This window comes from Aquarana catesbeiana, linkage group LG09 (genome assembly GCF_042186555.1).
Source record: "Aquarana catesbeiana isolate 2022-GZ linkage group LG09, ASM4218655v1, whole genome shotgun sequence".
In the NCBI taxonomy this organism is placed as follows: Eukaryota; Metazoa; Chordata; class Amphibia; order Anura; family Ranidae; genus Aquarana; species Aquarana catesbeiana.
The window spans coordinates 260,098,292-260,121,528 of NC_133332.1; the positions used below are offsets into that span (position 1 = coordinate 260,098,292).

At 41.6% G+C, this 23,237-nt stretch overlaps 1 protein-coding gene across 2 annotated transcripts in view; it reads left to right on the forward strand.

Annotated features, from left to right (window-relative positions):
- The window catches only part of LOC141108568 (SLIT-ROBO Rho GTPase-activating protein 3-like), a 152,594-nt gene that overhangs the window by 66,216 nt on the left and 63,141 nt on the right, over nt 1–23,237 (forward strand). For both annotated transcript variants that reach the window (XM_073600287.1, XM_073600286.1), the window contains exons 5-10: nt 1,656–1,784; nt 1,867–2,088; nt 4,476–4,577; nt 8,075–8,269; nt 9,957–10,041; nt 15,005–15,032. In XM_073600287.1, coding sequence (XP_073456388.1) covers nt 1,656–1,784; nt 1,867–2,088; nt 4,476–4,577; nt 8,075–8,269; nt 9,957–10,041; nt 15,005–15,032 — 761 coding nt within the window. The remainder of the gene's footprint in view (nt 1–1,655; nt 1,785–1,866; nt 2,089–4,475; nt 4,578–8,074; nt 8,270–9,956; nt 10,042–15,004; nt 15,033–23,237) is intronic.

Below are 23,237 nucleotides of genomic sequence, written 5' to 3' on the forward strand. Positions count from 1 at the left end.
AAATGACCAAAGAGTCGGGAAAGGCATTAACTCCTACCTTCCCAGCCGGGATAGCACCTAACTACTTCAGCCTGCCCACAAGCTTCTTGGGGAGTATGGCAATTGAACAGGTTATAAAAACTTTTCCAATCACAATTGTTTTCCTTCTGAATAGCCAGTGCTGTTAGCACCTTCTCCACCTCTTCATAGAATGAGCATGAGTGTTCACCCAAAGAATTGTTATCTTTAAAAGGACTGGTTAGTAGAAAAAGATGCCTGCAAGTGGATAAAATAGTGGGTTGGTGGTGCTTGATCATCAAGGAAGGTCTATTCTCATGGGATAGCCTAAAGTTAAATTTACATTATACCAGGATGGGCAGTTTATTTATACTGAATGTTGAACATAAGCAATTCAGATTGGGACCTGAAGGACACGAGGGAACATTATACCTTATGCCGCGTACACACGGTCGGACTTTTCGTCTACAAAAGTCCAACGGACGCCGACGGACTAAAGCTGGCTGGTAATCCGATCGTGTGTGGGCTTCTCCGGACTTTCAGCAGACTTTTTCAGCCTCAAATCCGACGGACTTTAGATTTGAAACATGCTTCAAATCTTTACGTCGTAACTACGACGGACCCCGAAATCCGCTCGTCTGTGTGCTAGTCCGACGGACAAAAACCCATGCTAGGGCAGCTATTGGCTACTGGCTATGAACTTCCTTATTTTAGTCCGGTGTACGTCATCACGTACGAATCCGTCGGACTTTTGTGTGGTCGTGTGTAGGCAAGTCCGTTCGTTAGAAAGTCTGCTGCAAGTCCGCCGAAAGTCCGCCGGAAGTCCGCCGGAAGTCTGTCGGACAGGCTGTCGGACTTTTGTAGACGAAAAGTCCGACCGTGTGTACGCGGCATTAGAGTAAAGAAACTCATACATACATCATTTAAAAAAAGACCCGATTGCCCCATACCCATACTCTATGTGGATGGGGGAAATCCTTTCCACTGAGGTATTGTATTCTGACGGCGGGGAGACCTCCTCGCCGTCAGAATACACTGATCAGTGCTGTCGTCTGTAGCCTGTGGAACTGATCGATCAGGAAAAACATGACGAGATGGTTGTACAGAAGTCCATTTGTGCATCGACTTCTGTACAACCAACCTGCCCATACATGGATCAAAATTCAGCCAGTCCTTGCTGAACCAGCTGAATTTTGATCCATGTATGGCTGGCTTAAGAGTCCATGAATATTAGTCCATTAAAATAGCTTAATGCAATTTCATATGTGTAGCCAACCAGTTTCCGAGGTCACGTTGCTGTTTTGCTGTTAGCATTATAACATTATTAACTATTCTCCCAACCCCCAAAATTCACCTATGACCTTTAGCAATATTTTAAGCCTTGATGAAAGGCTTCACGTAGAAGTATTCCAGAGCCCCCAAACACATGTTGGATAAACATATCAAATTGCATTGGGATGCTCAAATTGTTCTCTCACGTTCAACTGCCCCGTATTGTCTATGGCAATTTCAACTAAATCGATTACGTTTTTAACACATATACTTTATGATATATGTAATTCCTGCAGGTGCTATGTGTGTTCTTTTTAGGGAGTATAACCAAATTGTTTCACTTCCGGGGAAGAATAACTTTTCATTTTGACTTTTTGTCCTTCCAGAGGTTGAAAAAGTACCTGGAAAACAGTCAAAAATGCACAAAAGCCCGGAATGAATATCTCATCAACTTGAACACCGTGAACTCCAATCTCAATAATTACTATATCCATGACATTAGTGACCTTATCGATGTAAGTTTCCTCCTTTGAAACTAAATTCAGCACAGTTATTGCTATTTATTTGTTCATTGATTTTTTCTCCTTTTCTCTACAGTGCTGTGACCTTGGCTTTCACCTGTCTATGGGAAAGACACTGCGTGTGTATCTGCAGGCTGAAGATCGAGTGCAAACTTCTCGGCAGCAAGGCCTTCAGGCCGTAGAAGGGGCTGTGGACAACTTAGATGCACAGGCAGACAAGAACAAGTTGATGGAAATGCGCAGTGATGCATTCTGTCCTCCAGCACGATTTGAATTTCAACCCCATGAGGGGGATGAGGTGCGCGATCATCATCTTTCCAGGAGAATATTGCTTTATTGTACCTCATGCAGCACTGAGCCTCCTCGGACTCCCAGTGCTGATCACCTCCCACTCGTGATTTCGCCATACTTCTGTTCAGAGGCTTAACTAGAACCTTTAGGGCCCTGGTGCAAGAAACCATGAAGGGCCTCCCTGACCCCTGGCCGGGGCCCTTACCTTTGAGCTCAGTGGCAAAACGCTAGGGAACGGACAAAAGTGCGACCTTTGCAACCCTGGAAGTTCTGCCACTGGTGTCAGTCCTTTTTTTAAATTATTTTATTTTTATTTACAAAACTATTTTTTATTTTTACAATCTTTTAAGGAGCACCGTTGGGGGGTTATAGTGAAATATCAGGGATCTAAACAGACCTCTCATGTTTCACCTTTTAGACTAAAAAAGAAGATTGGGCACATGGCCCTCAACTGCACAGAATGAATGGACAGGAATAGCTCTCTACAGAGCCTCTGCCTTCATTCACAAACTGAAGCATAGTAAATAAAGTTTGCGATGCTTCAGATATGGATGGACAGAGTCAGTGACCGGTATTGATCACTGAGTCTGTCCATTCAGAAAAAGAAGGGGCAGTAAATGACACATTTACCGGCCCCTTCCTCTGCTCTCCATCCTGACTCATCCCCAGGGATTAGGATGAGTCAGAGAGCACAGGGGCCCAGGGAGGCAGCAGAAAGAAGCTGGATAGGAGGGGCAACAGGCGCATATAGAGAAACTGATCCTCTCTATTTTCCTCCTGCAGCCGCTGAACGTCTGCAGAACAGAGAGGAGTATAAGCAGGCATTCAGCGGCTGCAGGAGGAAAATGGAGGGAATCAGTTCCTCCATATGCCGCCCGCCCTCCTATCCAGATGTACAGGGGGGCATCTTGGAGCCCCCTGGAGCATGGGGCCAGGTTGCAATTGTGACCCCTATGACCTCAAAGCACTGTCATCTTGTGTCAATACCAGCAGGAGGCTACTGAGAAACGTAGGCAATTTGAGAACCTCATCTCATCCTGTCCCTAGAGCAGGGGTCTGAAACTGGTGGCCTTTCAGTTGTTGCAGAACTACTAGTCCCATCATGCCTCTGCCTGTGGGAGTCATGCTTGTAACTATTAGCCTTGCAATGCCTCATGGGACTTGTAGTCCTGGAACAGCCGAAGGGCCGCCAGTTTGAGACCCCTGCCCTAAAGGGACCTTTTTACTCCCAAAGACATAGGTATCTCAAGTGGGGGAAATAATTATTTGATCCCCTGCAGTTTTTGTAAGTTTGCCCACTTACAAAGAAATAAAGGGTCTATAATTTTTATCATAGGTGAATTTTAAATGATAGAGACAGAATATCAACCAAAAATCCAGAAAAAACTCATAATACAAATCTTACAACTTGAGTTGCAGTTCAGTGAGTAAAATAAGTATTTGATCTCCTACCAACCAATAATAATTCTGGCTCCCACAGACTGGCTACAGTATGTGCTCATGTGGTACACAGATCAGTCCTGTCAATTTAAGAAGGTGCTCCTAACGACAACTTGCTATGTTTATAAAAAGACATCTGTCCACAGAATCTTTCTTCCATTCAAACCCACCATCATGGGCAAGACCTAAGAGCTGTCAAAGGACATCAGGAACAAGATTGTAGACCTGCACAAGGCTGAAATGGGATACAAGACCATCAGCAAGAAGCTTGGTGAGGAGGAGATAACTGTTGGAGCGATTATTTGCAAATGGAAGAAATACAAAATAACCATCAATCGCCCTCGGTCTGGAGCTCCATGCAAGGTTTTGCCTCATGGGTAAGGATGATCATGAGGAAAGTGAGGGATCGGCCCAGAACTACATGGGAGGAGCTTGAGAAGGATCTCAAGGCACCCCAAACAAACTATTGGTAGCACAATACGCTGCCATGGATTGAAATCCTGCAGTGTCTGCAAGGTCCCCCTCCTCAAGAATTCACATGTACGTCTGAAGTTTGCCAATGAACATCTAAATGATTCAGAGAAGGATTGGGAAAAAGTGCTGTGTTCAGATGAGACCAAAATTGTGCTTATTTTACTCACTGAACATTAACTTAATTTATAACATGTGTATCATGAGTTTTTCTGGATTTTTGTTTGAAATTCTGTCTCTATCATTTAAAATACAGCTATGGTAAAAATGAAAGACCCTTCTTTTCTTTGTAAGTGGGCAAACTTACAAAATTTGGAGGGGATCAAATAATTATTTTCCCCACTGTTTTTGTAAAAGTCATGCACCCTGTTGGCCAATTTTTTTTTTTTATGTCAACCGGAGAAGATCAATCTGGCTGTTTTGATTGGTTTTTGGAATGCAGACTTTTAACGTTACATTTATATTCCCAATGTCTGTCTGCAGGTAACCGAGGTTCGATCTGAGCCATTGTTCCACCAAGAGTTAGTCAGTCGGTTTCGGCACATTCAGTCCAGACTGGAAAATGAGAATCTGGAAACAGAAGAGGTAATCGGGGTTTCATGACGTTTTTTGCTCACCTTCTTATTTATTTAAAGTGCAACTAAAGCCAACCTTTTTTTTTGTTATTGGATAGAGTGGAGAGGGATTAGAACACTTGGCATTTTTTATTGTGTCACCCTCTCTATTTGTCCTGTTTTCCATTACCTATTGGTAAAGTGTTTACCATTATCATCGAAAGGGAAAGTAAAAAAAATCCCAACTGCTGGGTTGAAGAAGAACTCAGATTCTCACCTCTCCTCCTCTCCTACTTCTCGTGCTGCCGACTGTTGTAGTATTTAAGAGAAATCTTTGGCTGAGGAATCCCTCTAGAATGGTTGGACTCTTGGTCCTCAGTAGTTGCCCCAGCTGTCCCCTACATTATTACAGTACATAGGACAACAACAAAAAAATCAGACCAGTACGTTATTTGGCCCATCTAGGCATGTTAAGCCTGTATTGCAATTGAATGCTTATGCTCAGCACAACACTGGCATACGTGTAAAGTGGTCCAAACTATGCAGAGAAGATATATAGTACACAAACATTTTTTCACTCAAGTAATTCTTGGCAGTTGTTGGTTTTTTTTTTTTCAATACTATTAAAAAAAAAAAAAAAAAAAATGTCTGCCTTGTTTGTCCTCTTTGGGAGGATAAATTCAGCCAAGCTATCTTTTGGGGGCTGGTGTTGGAGATGCTGAGAAAGAATATAAGATTATTTGTAGATTATGGAACATACAACCATTTTCCCTTCTTTTATTGATGGAATGTACAGCCATTGTAGCTACTACTTTCAAGCTGACCATATCCTGTTTTCAATGTTTTCATTGTCAGAGGTTTTTCACTTTGTGAGTGCAAAAAGAGTAGGGTTGCCCCCACTCCGGATTAGCAGGGATGTCCCTTTTGGAACAACCTGTGAGGCTTTCACCACCTGGGGCAGCATGCCACCCTAGAAATTCTAAAGCGTTTCATTGTGTTCCCAGTTTCTATGTCTAGGTGGTGATGTCCAATGTTAGGCCCTAGCACCTGAGTGCCAGCAGCCTTGGAGACTCTCTGCTGAAGCAGAAAATAGGTGGAGGTTTTTTGGGTTATTCGTTGACAAAAAGACAAAAAGCCAAAGGCAACAAATGTACAAGTTTTGTTGCTCTGGAAACCTCCATCTACTGCTCTGGAAACCTCCATCAATTTTTGTAATAAAAGGCACGGAGAATGATTTTAACAAATGGAGACCACTAAAATGCTTTCAGTTTTTATATTTCAAGAATTGAATTCAAATTTTAAGATGATGCAAATATACATAGACAAGCAACTCTGGACATTACCAGCATATAGTCTGTCACTTGGGATCACACTCCCCTGCATGATTTAAATAAAGGTACAGAGAGATGCTTTCAGTTTTGACTGAAGTACAACTAATCTGTAAATTTAACTATGATTTAATACCTTGAAGTGAACTTCTCTATTTCATAATGATACCCTCATATTCAAATGTTTCACATGCATGCCCCTTTTCTGCAGTATGCAGTTTAAGTAGATTGAACAGCATTATTATTATTATTATGCAAAATACATATTTTTGCCAAAATTCTAGGACCTCATCTCCATCCCTAACCACTTCTTCTGGCTAGTAGTGTACACAGAGAGCAGGAACATATGACCGTCACGGGAATGGCAGATCTGATTTTGACATGTGGGCTGTAATTGACTTGGGGTAGACTTGATCAGTTTTGTCTACCCCAGATCAGATAGAATTGATAACATTGATTATCTCATTACAATGGCATCTGAAATTCGATGGTATATATTAGACAGCAAGAACATGTTGTCCCATGCTGTTGTACTGAAAGCAGAAAAAATGGGCAAGAGTAGGGATTTGAGTAACTGTGACAAGAGATCAAATTGTAATGGCTAGATGACTGGGTCAGAACAACTCCAAAACTGCAGCTCTTGCGGGATGTTCTTGGTCTTCAGTGGTCAGGATCTACCAAAAGTGGTCCAAGGATGGAAACCCAGAAATGCTCATTAACTGCTTCTGGACTGCCCATATACTGCCTCAGGGTAGCCCGGCTGCACGAAACGGCGTACCTGTACGTTGTTCGCTACTTCTGGGTCTGGGGCGTACGTGTGTGCTGCCTAAGACCCGCTCCCGCTCTGATTAGACACAGCAGGAGCCAATCAGCAGGTTCGACAGCCGCAAAGGCCGCCGGGACCCACCGATCGTTTCACGTAGAGGTAGAACAAGACAGACCCCTGTTCTGCCAGAGAGGAAAGTGGAGATCTTATAAGCAGAAACGCGGACTCCCGTTTTCCTCCATTGTCAGCATTCCCCCCACAGTTAAAGAACTCTTAACCCTTTGATCGCCCCTGATGTTAACCCCTGCCAGTGTCATTTATACAGCTACAGTGCATTTATTTAGTACTGATCACTGTATTAGTGCCACTGGTCCTCAAAAAGTTTCACTTAGTGTCAGATTTGTCCGTCGCAATGTCGCAGTTCTGCTAAAAACCGCTGATCACCACCATCACCAAGTCCAAAAATCTATCCCATAGTTTGTAGACGCGATAACTTTTGCGCAAACCAATCAATATATGCTTATTGAGATTTTTTTTTTCCAAAAATATGTAGCAGAATACATATTTGCCTAAATTGATAAATTAGATTTTTTACATTTTTTTATTGGATATGTTTTATAGCAGAAAGTAAAAAATGTTTGTTTTTTTTTTTTTTTTTTTAGCACAAAAAATAAAAACCGCAGAGGTGACCAAATACCACCAAAAGAAATCTCTATTTGTGGGAAAAAAAGGACATGGATTTTATTTGGGTACAGCTTTGCACACCTGCACAGTTGTCAGTTAAAGCAACACAGTGCTGTATCGCAACAAATGGCCTGGTCATAAAGGGGGTAAAACCTTTTGGGGCTGAAATGGTTAATGCATGTGAGGAATGAAGGCTGGCCCAGGTAGTCCAATCCAATAGAAAACCTACTGGAGCTTGAATTGCTAAAGTTAATGCTGCTTCTGATAGAAAGGTGTCAGAACACACAGAGCATTGCAGTTTGTTGTTGCTACAATGGGCATATGAGCATCAGAACTGGATCACAGAGTAATGGAAGAAGGTGGCCTGGTCTGATAAATCACATTATCTTTTACATCATATGCATCGCTTACTTGGGGAAGAGATGGCACCAGGATGCTCTATAGGAAGTCTGATCCATGGAGGCCTCACCTTGCAACTTACAGGCCTTAAAGAATGGCTCGGTGCCATCTACTGATGGCTTGGTGCCAGTCTTGTCAGAGACCATAATGTACCTTCAGAGATCCAGTGAAGTCCATGCCGCAATGGGTCAGGGCTGTTTTGGTGGCAAATGAGGGATCTACTCAATATTAGGTGACTGGTGATAATGTTATGGTTGATGAGTGTATGTCTCATATTCCATTTTGGCACGGACAAGTGAATTTAAATTTATATCTGTATTATAATTTTTCTCCTAACTTTAATCCTTGAAGGTGAATAAGACTCTTAAAGCTACTCTGCAGTCTCTGCTAGACCTTATCGGATCCGATGACTATGACCTATCAGATGCGTTCCAGTCCAGCCAGTCTACAGAATCTCTTAAATCCACTGGATCAGACACCAGCAGTAAGACAAGCACAGCTAAGAGAAGAGCCAACCAGCAGGACACGGAGACCTTCTATGTTTCAGTGAGAACAAAATGGGTTGGATGATACTGGGCTTGTTGTGTGTTATGTGTGCAGGATTGCCAATGCATCCCTTTAATGACTGACACACATGAGTTACACGTGTTCAGTGGCTGGTTGTAGGCATTTAAAGTTCTGATCAAGGCTTTTCATAGCTCCAGAAAAAATGGAAATCTCATCTTACTATAAAATGAAAAAGCCACTGTCTGTAACGTTATCTTGCTCTATAGTTTTTTTTCTGTGGTCTTTGTAGATTTTTTGAAGGGGTGACAAATCCCTAAAACGCAGGTGATAGATCTCACCCTTCCATCCGTTGACACAAGTAAAATTTATTGGTTGAAAAAGCAACTTCTGGTCTCACAGAGACTCATTTTGCAATCGTAAAGCCAGCTGATCAGAGCTGAACTACCTATAAGGCAACCTAGACATTTATATTTATAAGGTGCAGTGACAACATGTGAGAAGTAAATAAAAAGATAAAAAAAAGTCTTAATGTGTGCACAGTGGCTAGGCCTTGAAACCTGATAACAAAAATTGCTCCAGTCTAGGTCGTAAGGAGATGTGCATAAAAAAAACAAGAGGTGTTGTGGCCATGTTCTCATTCTCACAATAGTGTCCCAAACCCATAGTGATACTAAGAGCACCCCTGGGCCACCACTTCCAAGGGGCACTAACACCGCAGGCCTCCCCAAACCTTGGCCAGACAACCAGGAGGCACTGGGTCCCTTGGAAACACACTAGATAAATACTATTAACCCTCACCCAGTGGTGGGCACTCAGTTCAGATTCCTTCCCACAGGAGAGATCCCTCAGGACCCCTATCATGCCAGCACCTGGGCTTGTCACAAAAGATGCTATATTGAAGATGGATGAAGATGGGGAATGACCATTGAGACTGACCTACCTCTTGTATTTACCCATCTGAATAAGTAAGAGCTGCTATAAAGGCACTTGAATTCTCCCCTGTAGCATCTGTGGACAGGAGGGTCTTGAAGGCTTGCCTCACTGTCCACCTTTCACCTAATATAGGTTGTTGACTTCCAGGAACTGTCATTCTGGCAGTAGCGCCAATATCACATGCTAGCAATGCAACGAGTAAGCTCCTCCTATAGCACGTGGTTATTAAATAAATTATGCAAAGGAACATGGGAACTGCATTTCAGTCAAGATTTTTAGGTACTGCAACATTTACAGTCTGACCATTCTGCATTTTGATGGAGTCAGTTTTAACCTATACATTTTTATGAATTAGATATCTCAGAAATGTCAGTCATTAAATGGATGACCTGCCTATCTTGTGTAAATGCTACAAGGACAGGTGGGCAGATCTGTGGATGGGACCAGTGGGCAGATCTGTGGATGGGACCGGTGGGCAGATCTGTGGATGGGACCGGTGGGCAGATCTGTGGATGGGACAGGTGGGCAGGTCTGTGGATGGGACAGGTGGGCAGGTCTGTGGATGGGACAGGTGGATGGGACAGGTGGGCAGGTCTATGGATGGGACAGGTGGGCAGATCTGTGAATGGGACAGGTGGACAAAGCACAGGTGGTGGACCTTTATGCAAAGACGGTGTACCAACAGTTACAGGGGCATAATTAACCCAAATGGCTGTTTTGTGAGTGACAATTTTTATTTTTTACTACAATGTGAATATGTAGCTAATATTTTCTTTCTTGTTGTGTGCTTTAGAAGCTACAAAAGTATGTGGCCGGGAGAAGCACCATTTGCAAATTACAGGCAAAGCGTGACACACTTAAAGAGGCCATAGCCAAAGGTAAGGAAGAGATAAAGACTAAATAGTGATTTCCACAATCGCCATTTTCCCCACCAGTATAATAGCTTAAAGTGTATTTACACTTTTGCTGTCAAATTTGAGAAGACTACACTGTAAGTCTGTTATGTGTTCCAATTCATGCAGCATACCTTAAAATAATTTATATCTATATATTTTTGTGTCTGTATATTGTGGTATTAGGAAGATTATACTCATGTGGTATGTGCTTTTTCTTTTTGCACCAGTCAAAACTGCATTTTAGGGCATGGCAGCCCACTCTTATTAAATACAACCAAATTTTACATAGACATTAGTTGCCCATGCAGGGATTTTTCCACATCAATATTAACAGTCAAACAAAAATACCAAGCCACCCCTTACTCCCTTTTTGGCAACACCACTGCTCTTCCTACCAGTCCCTCTGACTAGCTCTGCTGGTTCCCCTAGGTCTCTTAGCATTTAGTTGCAGTGCCCTGCTGCCTTTGAATAGGGGTTCTCCTGACACCCCGATAAGAGACCTCCTGGCTTCTGGCTGGGGCACCTCTGACCCCTTGGTGAGTCATCCTGTCTCCCACACTGGGAGCTCTAAGCTATCCTCAGGCTTGAGTATATAACGACTCTACACACCTGTATATTCATACAGGCTGCAGGCACCTGGTAGAATGTGGACACAGGATTGAACGTTCCGATCTGTAGTCCCCGAAACCTAAAGTGCAAATCCTGTGTCTTATTTTCCCCCAATTTCACAGCGATTCATTCTGCCACAATAAATATTATATAATGTACAGTATATATCAATCATACAGTACAGTACCGTGGTTTATAGGCTGCTTCCTACAGGTGATTGGACACTGGCAAACCTTTGAATGACATGCCCCCTGGAACCGTTCCCCTATAACTTTACCTCACTCCGTGAGTACTAAGGTTATGGATCTCTTCTCTCTTACAGAGAATCACTCTTATCTTAGCTAGTTTATTATTTTAATTCACATTCTTCAACCAATCCTTTACTGTCTTCTAATACAACAATTGAAGCAGTACACTGGGATTGGTGCAACCTCAGTAAAACTTTGGGAGCTGTACCTGGACCCACACCATGGGGATGAGAGGAACTGACCTGTATTGACAAAGAGAGAACTAAGTTTCCCCTTATTAAAATACAATGGAGAAGCAGAGCCTCTAGAGCTTTAGCTCTTTGCTAGGACAGTCATTGCTCAAATCTAGTTTAAAACGGATCATGAGATCTACCAGCACAGTACACACAGTGTTAAATATGGTAGACATTAAAGTGGTTGTAAACTCAAATGCCCACAATTAATTTATCCCCCCATGCTTTTACTCGTTTACCAGTGCAGTGTTTTTTTTTTTTCTAATCGTCTGTTTTGCAGTCACGTGTTCTCCTTCCGCTCTTCATTCCGATCTAAGGCCTGATTCACACCTATGCATTTTTAGTGCTTTTTGCATTTGCAAATTTGCACTACAGTCCATTTAACATGGTTTCCTATAGAACACGTTCTGTAGTGCAAATCTGCAAAATGCAAAAAGCACTAAAGATGCATTGGTATGAATCAGGCCTAAGGGAGCCAAGTGGGAGGGACTGAGTTTCCCTTCTGACAACTTTAAGATATGTCAGAAGAGGAATCTGTGCTCTCTGAGCTTGTGTCCGCACAGCGTTTATTGGTGCCATGCCAGTCACGTCTAAAAAAAAAAAAAAAAAAAAAAAAAAAAAAAAAAAATGTAATCAAAATGAAGCAGAAATGGCTTATATATGTTTTTGATGTAACACTACACATACATATGTTTTTCAAACTATATTTTGATTGATTTAATCAGGGAAACACCATAGCAAATGAAGGCTGGAGCAGAGGGGAAGGGAGGAGAGGAGATTGTGTTCTCATACAGACTGCACAATACGAAACTGGCAGGGAGAGAGGGAGATGCAATGATGCACAAGGGAGAGCTGGAATAATGGGAGGATGTAACCTGACCACGCTTTCATGGCTCAGCAGCCATGATAAACGTGGTCAGCTAACAGAGGGGAAGACAGGACCAGGTAGGTTCAACCAGGTACTGTAGAGGATTGAAAAGGCAAAAGCACTATGCCATAACCTCAGTGATGGCGAACCTTGGCACTCCAGATGTTTTGGAACTACATTTCCCATGATGCTCCACTACACGAGCATCATGGGAAATGTAGTTCCAAAACATCTGTATTTTTAGGCTATCATGTTCATTGTTTACAAACCAAATGTAGATGGACTTTTATCAAAAGCTTTCCCACTGCTATTTTAAGGCTAGGGTCATAACAGTACAGTGCGATCTAGTGCATGCAGCCTATTCATTATAATGAGAAATGGGGGGGAATGAAGACCCTGATACTTTTGTAAAATGGTGCCGCACCGAACCCCAAGGTGCTGCAGCACTATCGGTTTGCTTGTGTGAAAATTCATGCAGTTACTCATGCGTGGGGGTGCCTCAAAATATTAGTCTCGGTTCACATCTATGGATGTCGGGAACACACAGAAAATCGTGTGCTTTGCCAACATGCACAGAAATGCGCTTCTCTTTAGCAGACGCGCAGGGGTTCCGTTAATTCTTAAAGGGGTTGTAAACCCTTGTGTTTTTTCACCTTAATGCATCCTATGCATTAAGGTGAAAAAACACCTGGCAGTGACCGACCCCCCCCTTTTACTTACCTGAGCCCTGGAACTTGACCTGGCGGGGACGCGCTGTCCCTCTGCCTGGGGTTCTGGGCTCTTGATTGGATAGATTGATGGCAGCGCAGCCATTGGCTCCCACTGCTGTCAATCAAATCCAATGACGCGGGCGCCGGGAGGCAGAGCCGAGTCCGGCATTCCTGTCTGTGGAAACACATGCTGGACTCTGGAGAGCGCTTCTCCTAGGGGGTTATCTGATGCGGGGTAGAGCCGCCGGGGGACCCCAGAAGAGGATGTTTGGGGCCACTCTGTGCAAAATGAGCTGCATAGTGGAGGTAAGTATGACATGTTTGTTATTAAAAAAAAAAAAAAAAAAAAAAACGATCCTTTACAATCACTTTAATGGCAGCCCCATCTGTACAACCACACACGCTTTTGCACATGCCAAACGGTATGTTGCAGCACATGCAGTTCCGTGAAGTTTGATTTTACAGAATGGTTTGGTACTCCCTTCCCCGCTTTTTTCATGGGTAGGGCAGCCCACTGAGATGAGATGGCTGCCCTACATGTGATGCATGAGAACACATGAGTCTAGCCTTAAGGCCACACATCGCCTCTGCTAAAGAGCAGTACGTTTCTGTGCATGTTAAGAAAGCACGCTATTTTGTGCGTGTTCCCGACACGCATATATGTGAACTGAGCCTTGGGTTCTGACAGCTGTCCATTTGCAACCTTATTTGTCCTGTAGACATAAGTTACTTGTTGGCAGTAGAAAAAATATTGGGCAGGTAACTCTTGTTAGATGACCACCCCAGCCCGAGAAATATTGCCGAAAACCTGTCATGATCGCTATTGTTCCCCCTTCCGTAGCAAGTCCGTAACATGTACCTGTACCTATTCTCCACCTCCCACTTTGACATAAACATGAATGCTCGGCCAAGAAATCTTTATAAATAGTACAGTGTATACTAGCTATTTGTAGATCCTGGTGTGCTGAGACCTCTGTTAATTTATACACAGTTATACTGCTGTATCTATATCTCACTTTCAAATATTCATCATTGATCACAATTGATATTTAATACATTTTTACAATAGTTAAATATGTAGTACAAAGGGTTTAATTTTATACTTTTCATGGTCAAACTTACCACAATTGCGGCATTCTCTATTTCCTAATTTTAAAAAGTTGCAAACCCTTCGTGGCATTAGCATGGGTACCATGTAAGAGTCGTGTTTTTCTAAAAGAAGAGCTCCAACTTACAAACCAACCTCAATGCACTATTTCATTGGGTAAAGAAGTAGCAAATGAGGTTTAACGTTAAAGAAATGTTAATTTATGCACTTGGGGGCTAAAACATGCATGCATCATAAAAAATAGAGGAAGTACAACTGGGGGTATCAATGGTGGAGAAGGTTCTGGGTGTTCTGGAAGATTATAAGCTTAATAATAGCTTGCAATGCCAAGATATGCTTTCTAAAGAAAACAAAATCATTTCTTGTAATAAGAGAGGTATGGACTCCAAAGAGAGAGATCTCATTGTGCCCCCCTGTACAAATCATTAGTAAGACCTCATCTGGAATATGCAGTTCAGTTTTGGGCACCAGTTCTCAAAAAGGATATCGGGGAACTGGAGAAAGTGCAGAGAAGGGCAACCAAACTGATAAGAGGCATGGAGGAGCTCATCTATGAGGAAAGATTAGAGGAACTGACTTTATTTTCTCTTGAGAAGAGGAGATTAAGGGGGGATATGATCAACATGTATAAATACATAAATGGTCCATATAGTGAACTTGGTGTAGAGTTATTCACTTTCAGGTCATTACAGAGGACAAGGGGACACTCTTTACGTCTGGAGGAAATGAGCTTTAGCCTCCACATATGGAAAGACTTCTTCACAGTAAGAGCTGTGAAAATGTGGAATAAACTCCCTCAAGAACTAGTTCTGGCCAGCTCAGTAGATGGTTTTAAAAAAGGCCTGGATTCTTTCCTAAACGCACAAAATATACCTGGATATTCAGAATTATAGGTAATACCACCAGGGGCGGTTTAACCAGGAAATATCTGATTGCCTTCAGGTGATCCAGAAGGAATTTTTCCCCCGCTGGAGAAAATTGGGTCATGCTTCAAAGGTTTTTTTTTTTGCCTTATTCTGGATCAATTGTGGGTATAGGATTATGTATATAGAGGTTTTCTAATTGTGCAACTATGTAATTAAAACTTAATTATGTAACTACGTAACTGAAACTTTTGAATCTAGAAAATGCATTAAAAAATTCTCACATTTTCCATTTTTCCTCCACAGCAGCTGAATCGCACAGTAAAATCTCTGGGTACGTATACTGTCAGTGACTGGGATGAAGGGTGGGGCAATTGATGTCACCATGGGTAACCTATATTAATTACCACTGCAAGAATTCTGCATGCCAAGGTTGCAACTTATTAGGAGAGATTTTCTAAAACTGGCGCACACAGAATCTGGTACAGCTGTGCATGGTTGCATCAGCTTCTAACTTTGGCTTGTTCAGTTAAGACAATAAAATCTAGAAGCTCATTGGTTTCAATGCAGAACTGCACCAGATTTTGCTAACTCCAGCTTTAGTAAATCCCTTCGTGCCTTAAAGTGAATCCAAAGTCATATAATTATTTATAGCTTTGGATAGAGTAGGGGGGTTTTAAAACCTCTGTCAGGTTTTTATTGTGAAAGCGCATTTCCAAGATGCACTGGCCCCTTTGTTCAATAAAACAGAGAAAACATAATTATCAAATGAACTCACTGGCTCTGGTGAGGCTGCTGACATAAAGCAAGGTGGTGGGTACCCAGAACGAGATTCAAAACCTAAGAAACCCAACAGTAGCACTAAATGGTGAAAACGTCCAAGTCACTTTAATAATTAATCAAGACCATTTGCTTTATTATATTAACAATTGATTGAATTCATAGTATGTAGGTGTATCGTATACACCTATCAGCCATACCATTATGACCACTGACAGGTAAAGTGAATACCATTGATTGTATCATTACAAGGGCGTTTGAAAGTGGATGGGATATATCAGGCAGCAAGCGAATATTTTGACCCTTAAGTGGGGTACAAACCTTGAGAAAATTGGGGAAAAAAATTCCATACGAGGAACGATTTTTGGATTTTCGACATCCGATTCAGACTTTCCAAACAAATTTCGTAAGGAAAAAACTCCAAAATGTTTATTGTACATGAACAGAACTAACAGTGTTTGTGTAAAGTCTACTGTTTTTGTACGGTTTTCGTACAAGAATCTGATATGAAAGACTCGTGAACGGAAACATTACACAACAATAGTCAAACAAAAAAAAAAGCCTTTGTCATTTGAGAATTTTTGTACAGTTGGTTCCATCCTTGGTTTCGACCTGCTGTGAAAGATCGAGGAAAACCAGGTGATAGTTTGTCTGATTTTCTTATAGCTTGTACTGGGCTTTAAGCTGATGTGTTGAAAGCAGAAAAAATAGGCAAGCTCAAGGTTTTAGGCGACTTTGACAATGGCCAAATTGTAATGGCTAGCTGATTGGGTCCGAGCAACTCCAAAACTGCAGCTCTTCTGGGATGTTCCTGGTCTGCAGTGGTCAGGATCTACCAAAAGTGGCCAAAGAAAGTAAGTCGGCAAACTGGTGACAGGGTCATGGGCAGCCAAGGCTCATTGATGCATGCGGGAGGGGGAGGCTGACCTGTGTAGTCTGATCCAGTAGAAGAGCTACTGTAGCTCAAATTGCTAAAAAAAAAGTTAATGCTGGTTCTGATAGGTATCAGAACACACAGTGCATCACAATTTGTTGTGTAAATGGCTTGAGCAACACAACGAGTTTCAGGTGTTGACCTGGCCTTCAAATTCTCCAGATGTCAATCCAATCGAGCATCTGTGGTATGTGCTCAAAAAACAAGTCCATTATGTGGAGGCTCCACCTCACAACTTACAGTAATTAAAGGATCTGCTACGAACAGCTTGGTGCCAGATACCACAGCATATCTTCAGAGATCTAGTGGTGTCCATGCCTTGATGGGTTATGGTGAGTGGTCATAATATTATGGCTGATCGATGTATGTTTATGGGTTTAGGCGTTTAATGATATCTAAAAACCTGCTTGGTAGATTTACCCTCTCTATGGGTGCCAACCGGTACTGAAAGTGAGGAAAATTCCAAAGGTTGAGTTGTCACCAGAACAGGAATAGAGGAGGAAATCGCCTAGTCGGGCACTTGCTACGGAGACAACTGTCTACAGCTTTTCTTAATTTGAAGAGATCTCCTCTTACGTCCCGTTGTGTCTCGGGGAAAGGAAGTGGAAGGTCATTCTACCTAATGGGACAAAGACTGTAACAAAAAACTGGCAGGGGTTTTCTGCATTCATACTCTATCCAAAACTAAAAAAAATGGGGCTTTAATCATTAGCAGTTCCAAAAATAATAAAATAATACCTGACCATAGCAACATATTCAGATTTATTCAGTAAAACAGTGCACGGAGCAACCAGTCAGAATCCACCTTGCTCTGATCTGGCTTTACTAAAGTGAATTTTAATTGGTTGCTAAAGGCTATTATCCTTTTTCCCCTAATGCTTTGTTTCTTGCACTGTTTGTGGACTACGACTAGATGCCATTGGTTAGATTTTCAGTATGTAATTATGTGAACACAATAATATATACAAGAAGCAAAAGCTTTTGACAAATACTTATTGTTAACAGGTCAAACAGCTGACTTCTGACTAGTCATGTTATATGTACTGAATGCTCTTGTTAAAGGATCAGTCCATCCAAAAGTGACTTTTTAGTTTTAGGTGGATGCTGTGGGTGGATATAAAAACCACTCATGGGCTTCTTATGGTGCTTATAGACTTTAGAGGACAGTTTAATATGTAGAAAATATTTGACTAATAGGAGATATAGCTTAAACATACATTTTTGGGTTGCCCAAGTATTTATGTTTAGAAATATGGAGTGATGGAAAGACTGCAAAATGCCCACCTTCAGGAGCATATTTTTATTGGAAAAGCAGGATTTAGGTTTTCAAACCCACATGATCTTTTTCCCCTTGAGATGTGCTGCTGCTCATAGAAATTAAATTGTTCCCCTCTCCTGCCAAAATTGGTACATGGCCTCTGCACATGAGCCCCCAGCTTTATTACCACCTTGCTGCAGCTAGGAGGTCTCACTTTTAGCCTTTTAGGTGTTACCAAGAATGCAATCAGTGGGGTTTAGACTCCCATTTTGGACTTTGTGGTGGTTACAATTGAGTGCAGAGCATCCCAATGTCCTCGAGAGACAGAAGAATATGGTAATTCAAGTCACCATCACCTACCCATTACTGATAAATATATTTTGGGTGGACTGGAACTTTAAAAAGTCAAGTCTTAAAAATATTCTTAAATCCAGATTCCTACGCTAGAAAAATTATTACACTCTCCTCTCTCCTCTCCGGTGGCCCATGTCTCCTACATTTGATCTATTCATGTGATGCAGCCTCTGAAAGACTTTTTAGCATTTGACACTTCCAGGAATTTTCACCATGCTTTGTGGTTCCTCCTTTCAACTCTAACACCGCTGCTGTGACGTAGAGTGATGTAGAGTTTGAAGGCGGAGGGGAAAACAAGCATCTGACTTTCCCGAAGGTGTCTTTTTGGAGGCAGCATCGCTTTAATGAAGCAAAGGTAGGAGATACAAGCCAATGGAGAGGTGGGTTTAATGTTTCTTCTATTGCGGGAACCTGGATTTAGGACTTTGAGACTTGGTAGGGTCAATTAGGAAGACATTAGTACTCTCAAATATTAGAGACTGAAAATGAATATAGCTAGGAGAACCAGTGTTTTATGGTAATATTAATAGAGTATCCAGCTTCTTAGAACCCAAATATTGAAAATTCCACCTCTATGTCTAACTATTACTGGGCTTCTGCTATCTGAGTACTGGATACAGTACTAAGCAAAAGTTTTAGGCAGGTGTGAAGAAATGCTGTAAACTAAGAATGCTTTCAAAATGAGATATTTTAAATTGCATTTATTTTAATTGATAAAAAATAAACAAAGTGAGTAAACAGAAGAAAAATCTAAATCAAATCAATATTTGGTGCATCTACGATTTGCCTTCAAACCAGCATCAATTCTTACACTTGCACTCTTTACACACTTGCACAAAGTCAGAGATAATGCATAATTAGAGTCGGGTATATGATTAACCAGTTATACCAAGCGTGTGCAAATGATCATCAATTTCATATGCAGATTGAAATACGGTCATTAACTAAAACAGAAACATCTGTGTTGGAGGCTTAAAACTGGGTGAGAAACCGCTAAACTCTGCTACTAAGGTGAGGTCATACGCCATGGCAAGACTGAGCACAGCAACAAGACAAAAGATAATTATACTGCATGAACAAGGTCTCTCCCAGTTAAAGATTTCAAAGCAGGCTGGGGTTTCAAGATGTGCTTGTCCTCAACGAGTAACGTTGAGGACAAGAAAACTTAATGCAGCAGATGAAAGACACATGCTTACTTCTATTCCACATCGGAACATGTCCAGCAGTGCCATCAGCACAGAAATGGTGGAAACCATTGGGACCCAGGTACACCGATCTACTGTTCAGAGAAGTCTGGCCAGAAGTGGTCTTCATGGAAGAACTGCGGCCACAAAGCCATCCCTTCGACATTGAAACAAGGCTAAGCGACTCAACTATGCAGGAAAACATAGAAACATTGAGAACCTTAGTGATTGGCCCCAAATGTATTATGCAGCAGGTCAATGACCGCAAACATACAGGCAATGTCTTTAAGAACAATCTTCAATGTAAAGAAGATCAAGGAGTCCTGGGAGTGATGGTTTGGCCCCCACAGAGCCTTAATCGCAACATCATTGAGTCTTTATAGGATTACATGAGGAGACAGAAGGGTTTGAGGCAGCCTACATCCATAGAAGATCTATGGTTAGTTCTCCAAGATGTTTGGAATAACCTGCTGAGTTCTTTCAAAAACTGTGTGCAAGTGTACATAGAAGAATTGATGCTGTTTTGAAGGCAAAGGGTGGTCATGCCAAATATTGATTTGATTTGGATCTTTCTTCTGTTCATTTACTTTCCATTTTGTTGATAAAAAAAAAGATTAAGACGTCTATTTCTGAAAGCATCTTAAGCACATTTCTGTAGCATCATAATTCACAACATTTTTTCACACTTGCCTAAACATTTTGGACAGAAGTATAAATTTTAAAGTTCTCAACAGTGGTGAATGTGAACTTTTTTGTTCCAGCGTACTTACAGTACCCAATAAGCAACCAATCAGATTTTAGTGAAAGATGAATATTGTGGATTACTGCCAGTTTCCTTTTGATAAAGCCTAATAGTGCTGCCAAATTCAGAAAACGCTGTTAATAAAATCATAATGCAAAATGGATTTTGATAAAAATGTCACACAACGTTGAAAATTTATGATGCAATTCAGCATTACTGAACCATATAACATTTTTTAAGTATAGAAAAAAAATTGAATAAAAAAAAAAAGTGAAATGATTAGTATTGGGCTTATTTAAAGTGCAATTTGCAGATTTTTTAGATTTAAAGTTAAACTCCAGGTAGACAGGTAAATACACAAAGTCAGCATAAGAGAGCTGTCTTATCTACCAATGGATTTGTGTTCCTGCTCGTTTAGTCCTGAGATTTATGGCTCTGCCACACAGCATAGCCCTGAGACCTGATTTTCCTCTGCTGTGTAGTTTAGTATCACCTACAGGTCTTGTCCCTCCCCCAGCCTATAACTGGACAGTGAAAGAAGAAGCAGCTAACTGATGGGCTCATCTCCCTGTCACTCTGTTCTCTCCTCCTATCAGCACACTTCTCGTTACTCATCCTTTTGCTTCTCCCACTCCCAAACTGAGCTCTGCTGTACAGGGATTTCTAGAGAAAGATACCAAGTCAAATTCAAATGCTTACACTTTTTGTTTTAAAAAAAAAATACAATGACGCATTAAAGAATACACAGCTGCATAATTAGTGTATTTTAAATCTGCTTGGAGTTCAACTTTAACCTTTTTTTTTCCAGTAGGCAGACTTTGACTACAGTGAGGAAAAAAAATATTTGATCTCCTGCTGATTTTGTACATTCGCCCACTGACAAAGAAATGATCAGTCTATAATTTTAATGGTCGGTGAGAGACAGAATCACAACAAAAATATCCAGAAAAACGCATTTCAAAAAAGTTTTACAAATTGATTTGCATTTTAATGAGTGAAATAATTATTTGACCCCTTCGCAAAACATGACTTGGTACTTGGTGGCAAAACCCTTGATGGCAATCAGAGGTCAGACGTGTCTTGAAGTTGGCCCTCAGGTTTGCACACGTATCAGGAGGAATTTTGTCCCACTCCTCTTTGCAGATCCTCTCCAAGTCATTAAGATTTCGAGGCTGACGTTTGATAACTCGAACCTTCGGCTCCCTTCACATTTATTCTATGGGATTAAGGCCTGGGGATTGGCTAGGCCACTCCAGGACCTTAATGTGCTTCTTCTTGAGCCACTCCATTGTTGCCTTGGCCATGTGTTTTGGGTCATTGTCATGCTGGAATACCCATCCACGACCCATTTTCCCAGCACTGGCTGACGTAAGGAGGTTCTCAACCAAGATTTGATGGTACATGGCCCTGTCCATCATCCCTTTAATGCGGTGAAGTTGTCCTGTCCCCTTAGCAGAAAAACACACCAAAGCATAATGTTTCCACCTCCATGTTTGACGGTGGGGATGGTGTTCTTGGTGTCACAGGCAGCATTCCTCCTCCTCCAAACGTGGCGAGTTGAGTTGATGTCAAAGAGCTCGATTTTGGTCTCATCTGACCACAACACTTTCACCCAGTTCTCCTCTGAATCATTCAGATGTTCATTAGCAAACTTCAGACGGTGAGATCTTGCAGGGAGCACCAGACCAGGGGAGATTGACGGTTATTTTGTGTTTCTTCCATTTGCGAATAATCGCACCAACTGTTGTCACCTTCTCACCAAGCGGCTTGGTGATGATCTTGTAGTCCATTCCAGCCTTGTGTAGGTCTGCAATCCTGTCCTTGACATCCTTGGACAGCTCTTTGGTCTTGGTCATGGTGGAGAGATTGGAATCTGATTGGTTTTGTGGACAGTTGTCTATTATACAGGTAACAAGCTAAGATAAGGATCACTACCTGTATAGAAGACACCTGGGAGCCAGAAATCTTGCTGATTGATGGGGAATCAAATACTTATTTCACTCATTAACCACTAGAGGACCAGCCGCCGCAGTTACACTGCGGCAGGCTAGTTCCCCTGGGCAAATCGCCGTAGCTGTAAGTTGGCAGCTTTAAGACCACTAGGGGGCGTGCCCTGCGCCGACGGAGCTGATGCGCGTGCCTGGCGGCTGCGATATCCGCCGGGCACTTGCGATCGCTCCTGAGAGTCAGATGGGAGATCTGTCAATGTAAACAGACAGATCTCCATTCTGTCAGGAGAGAGGAGACGGATCTATTGTTTATACTAGGTATGAACAACGATCGCTCTCCTCCCCCAGGCAGCCCATCCCCCCCACAGATAGAATCACTCCATGGGACGCACATTTAACCCCTTAATCGCCCCCTAGTGTTAACCCCTTCCCTGCCAAAGACATCTATACAGTAATCGGTGGCTATTTTTAGCTCTGATTGCTGTATACATGTCAATGGTCCAAAAAAGTGTCCGATCTGTCAGCCGCAATGTTGCAGTCCCGCTAAAAATCACAGATCGCCGCCTTTACTAGTAAAAATAAAAATTAATAATAAAAATGCCATAAATATATCCCCTATTTTGTAGACGCTATAACTTTTGCGCAAACCAATCAATAATACGCTTATTGCAATTTTTTTTTTTTTTACCAAAAATATGTAGAAGAATACATATCGACCTAAACTGAGGAAAAAATTTATTTTTCTATTTTTGGGGATATTTATTATAGCAAAAAGTAAAAAATATTGCTTTTTTTTTTCAAAATTGTCGCTCTTTTCTTGTTTATAGCGCAAAAAATAAAAACCGCAGAGGTGATCAAATACCACCAAAAGAAAGCTCTATTTGTGGGAAAAAAAGGATGTCAATTTTGTTTGGGTACAGCATCACACGACAGCGCAATTGCCAGTTTTAAAGCGACGCAGTGCCGTATCACAAAAAATGGCCTGGTCATTAAGCGTACAAATCCTTCTGGGGCTTAAGTGGTTAAAATGCAAATCAATTTAACTTTTTTTGAAATGCGTTTTTCTGGATATATATGTTGTTATTCTGTCTCTCACTATTAAAATAAACCAACCGTTAAAATTATAGACTGATCATTTCTTTGTCAGTGAGCAAACGTAGAAGATAAGCAGGGGATCAAATACTTTTTCCCCTCAGTGTAGTTATTTTGGACTACTGCACACGATGATATTAGCCAGGATTTGCATTTCCCTGTAATATAGCCATAAATTTTGGTGTATTTGATGCTTATTCTATGTATTTTAGCAAGGTTTGTGTATGGGTGAATTGTATGTCACAC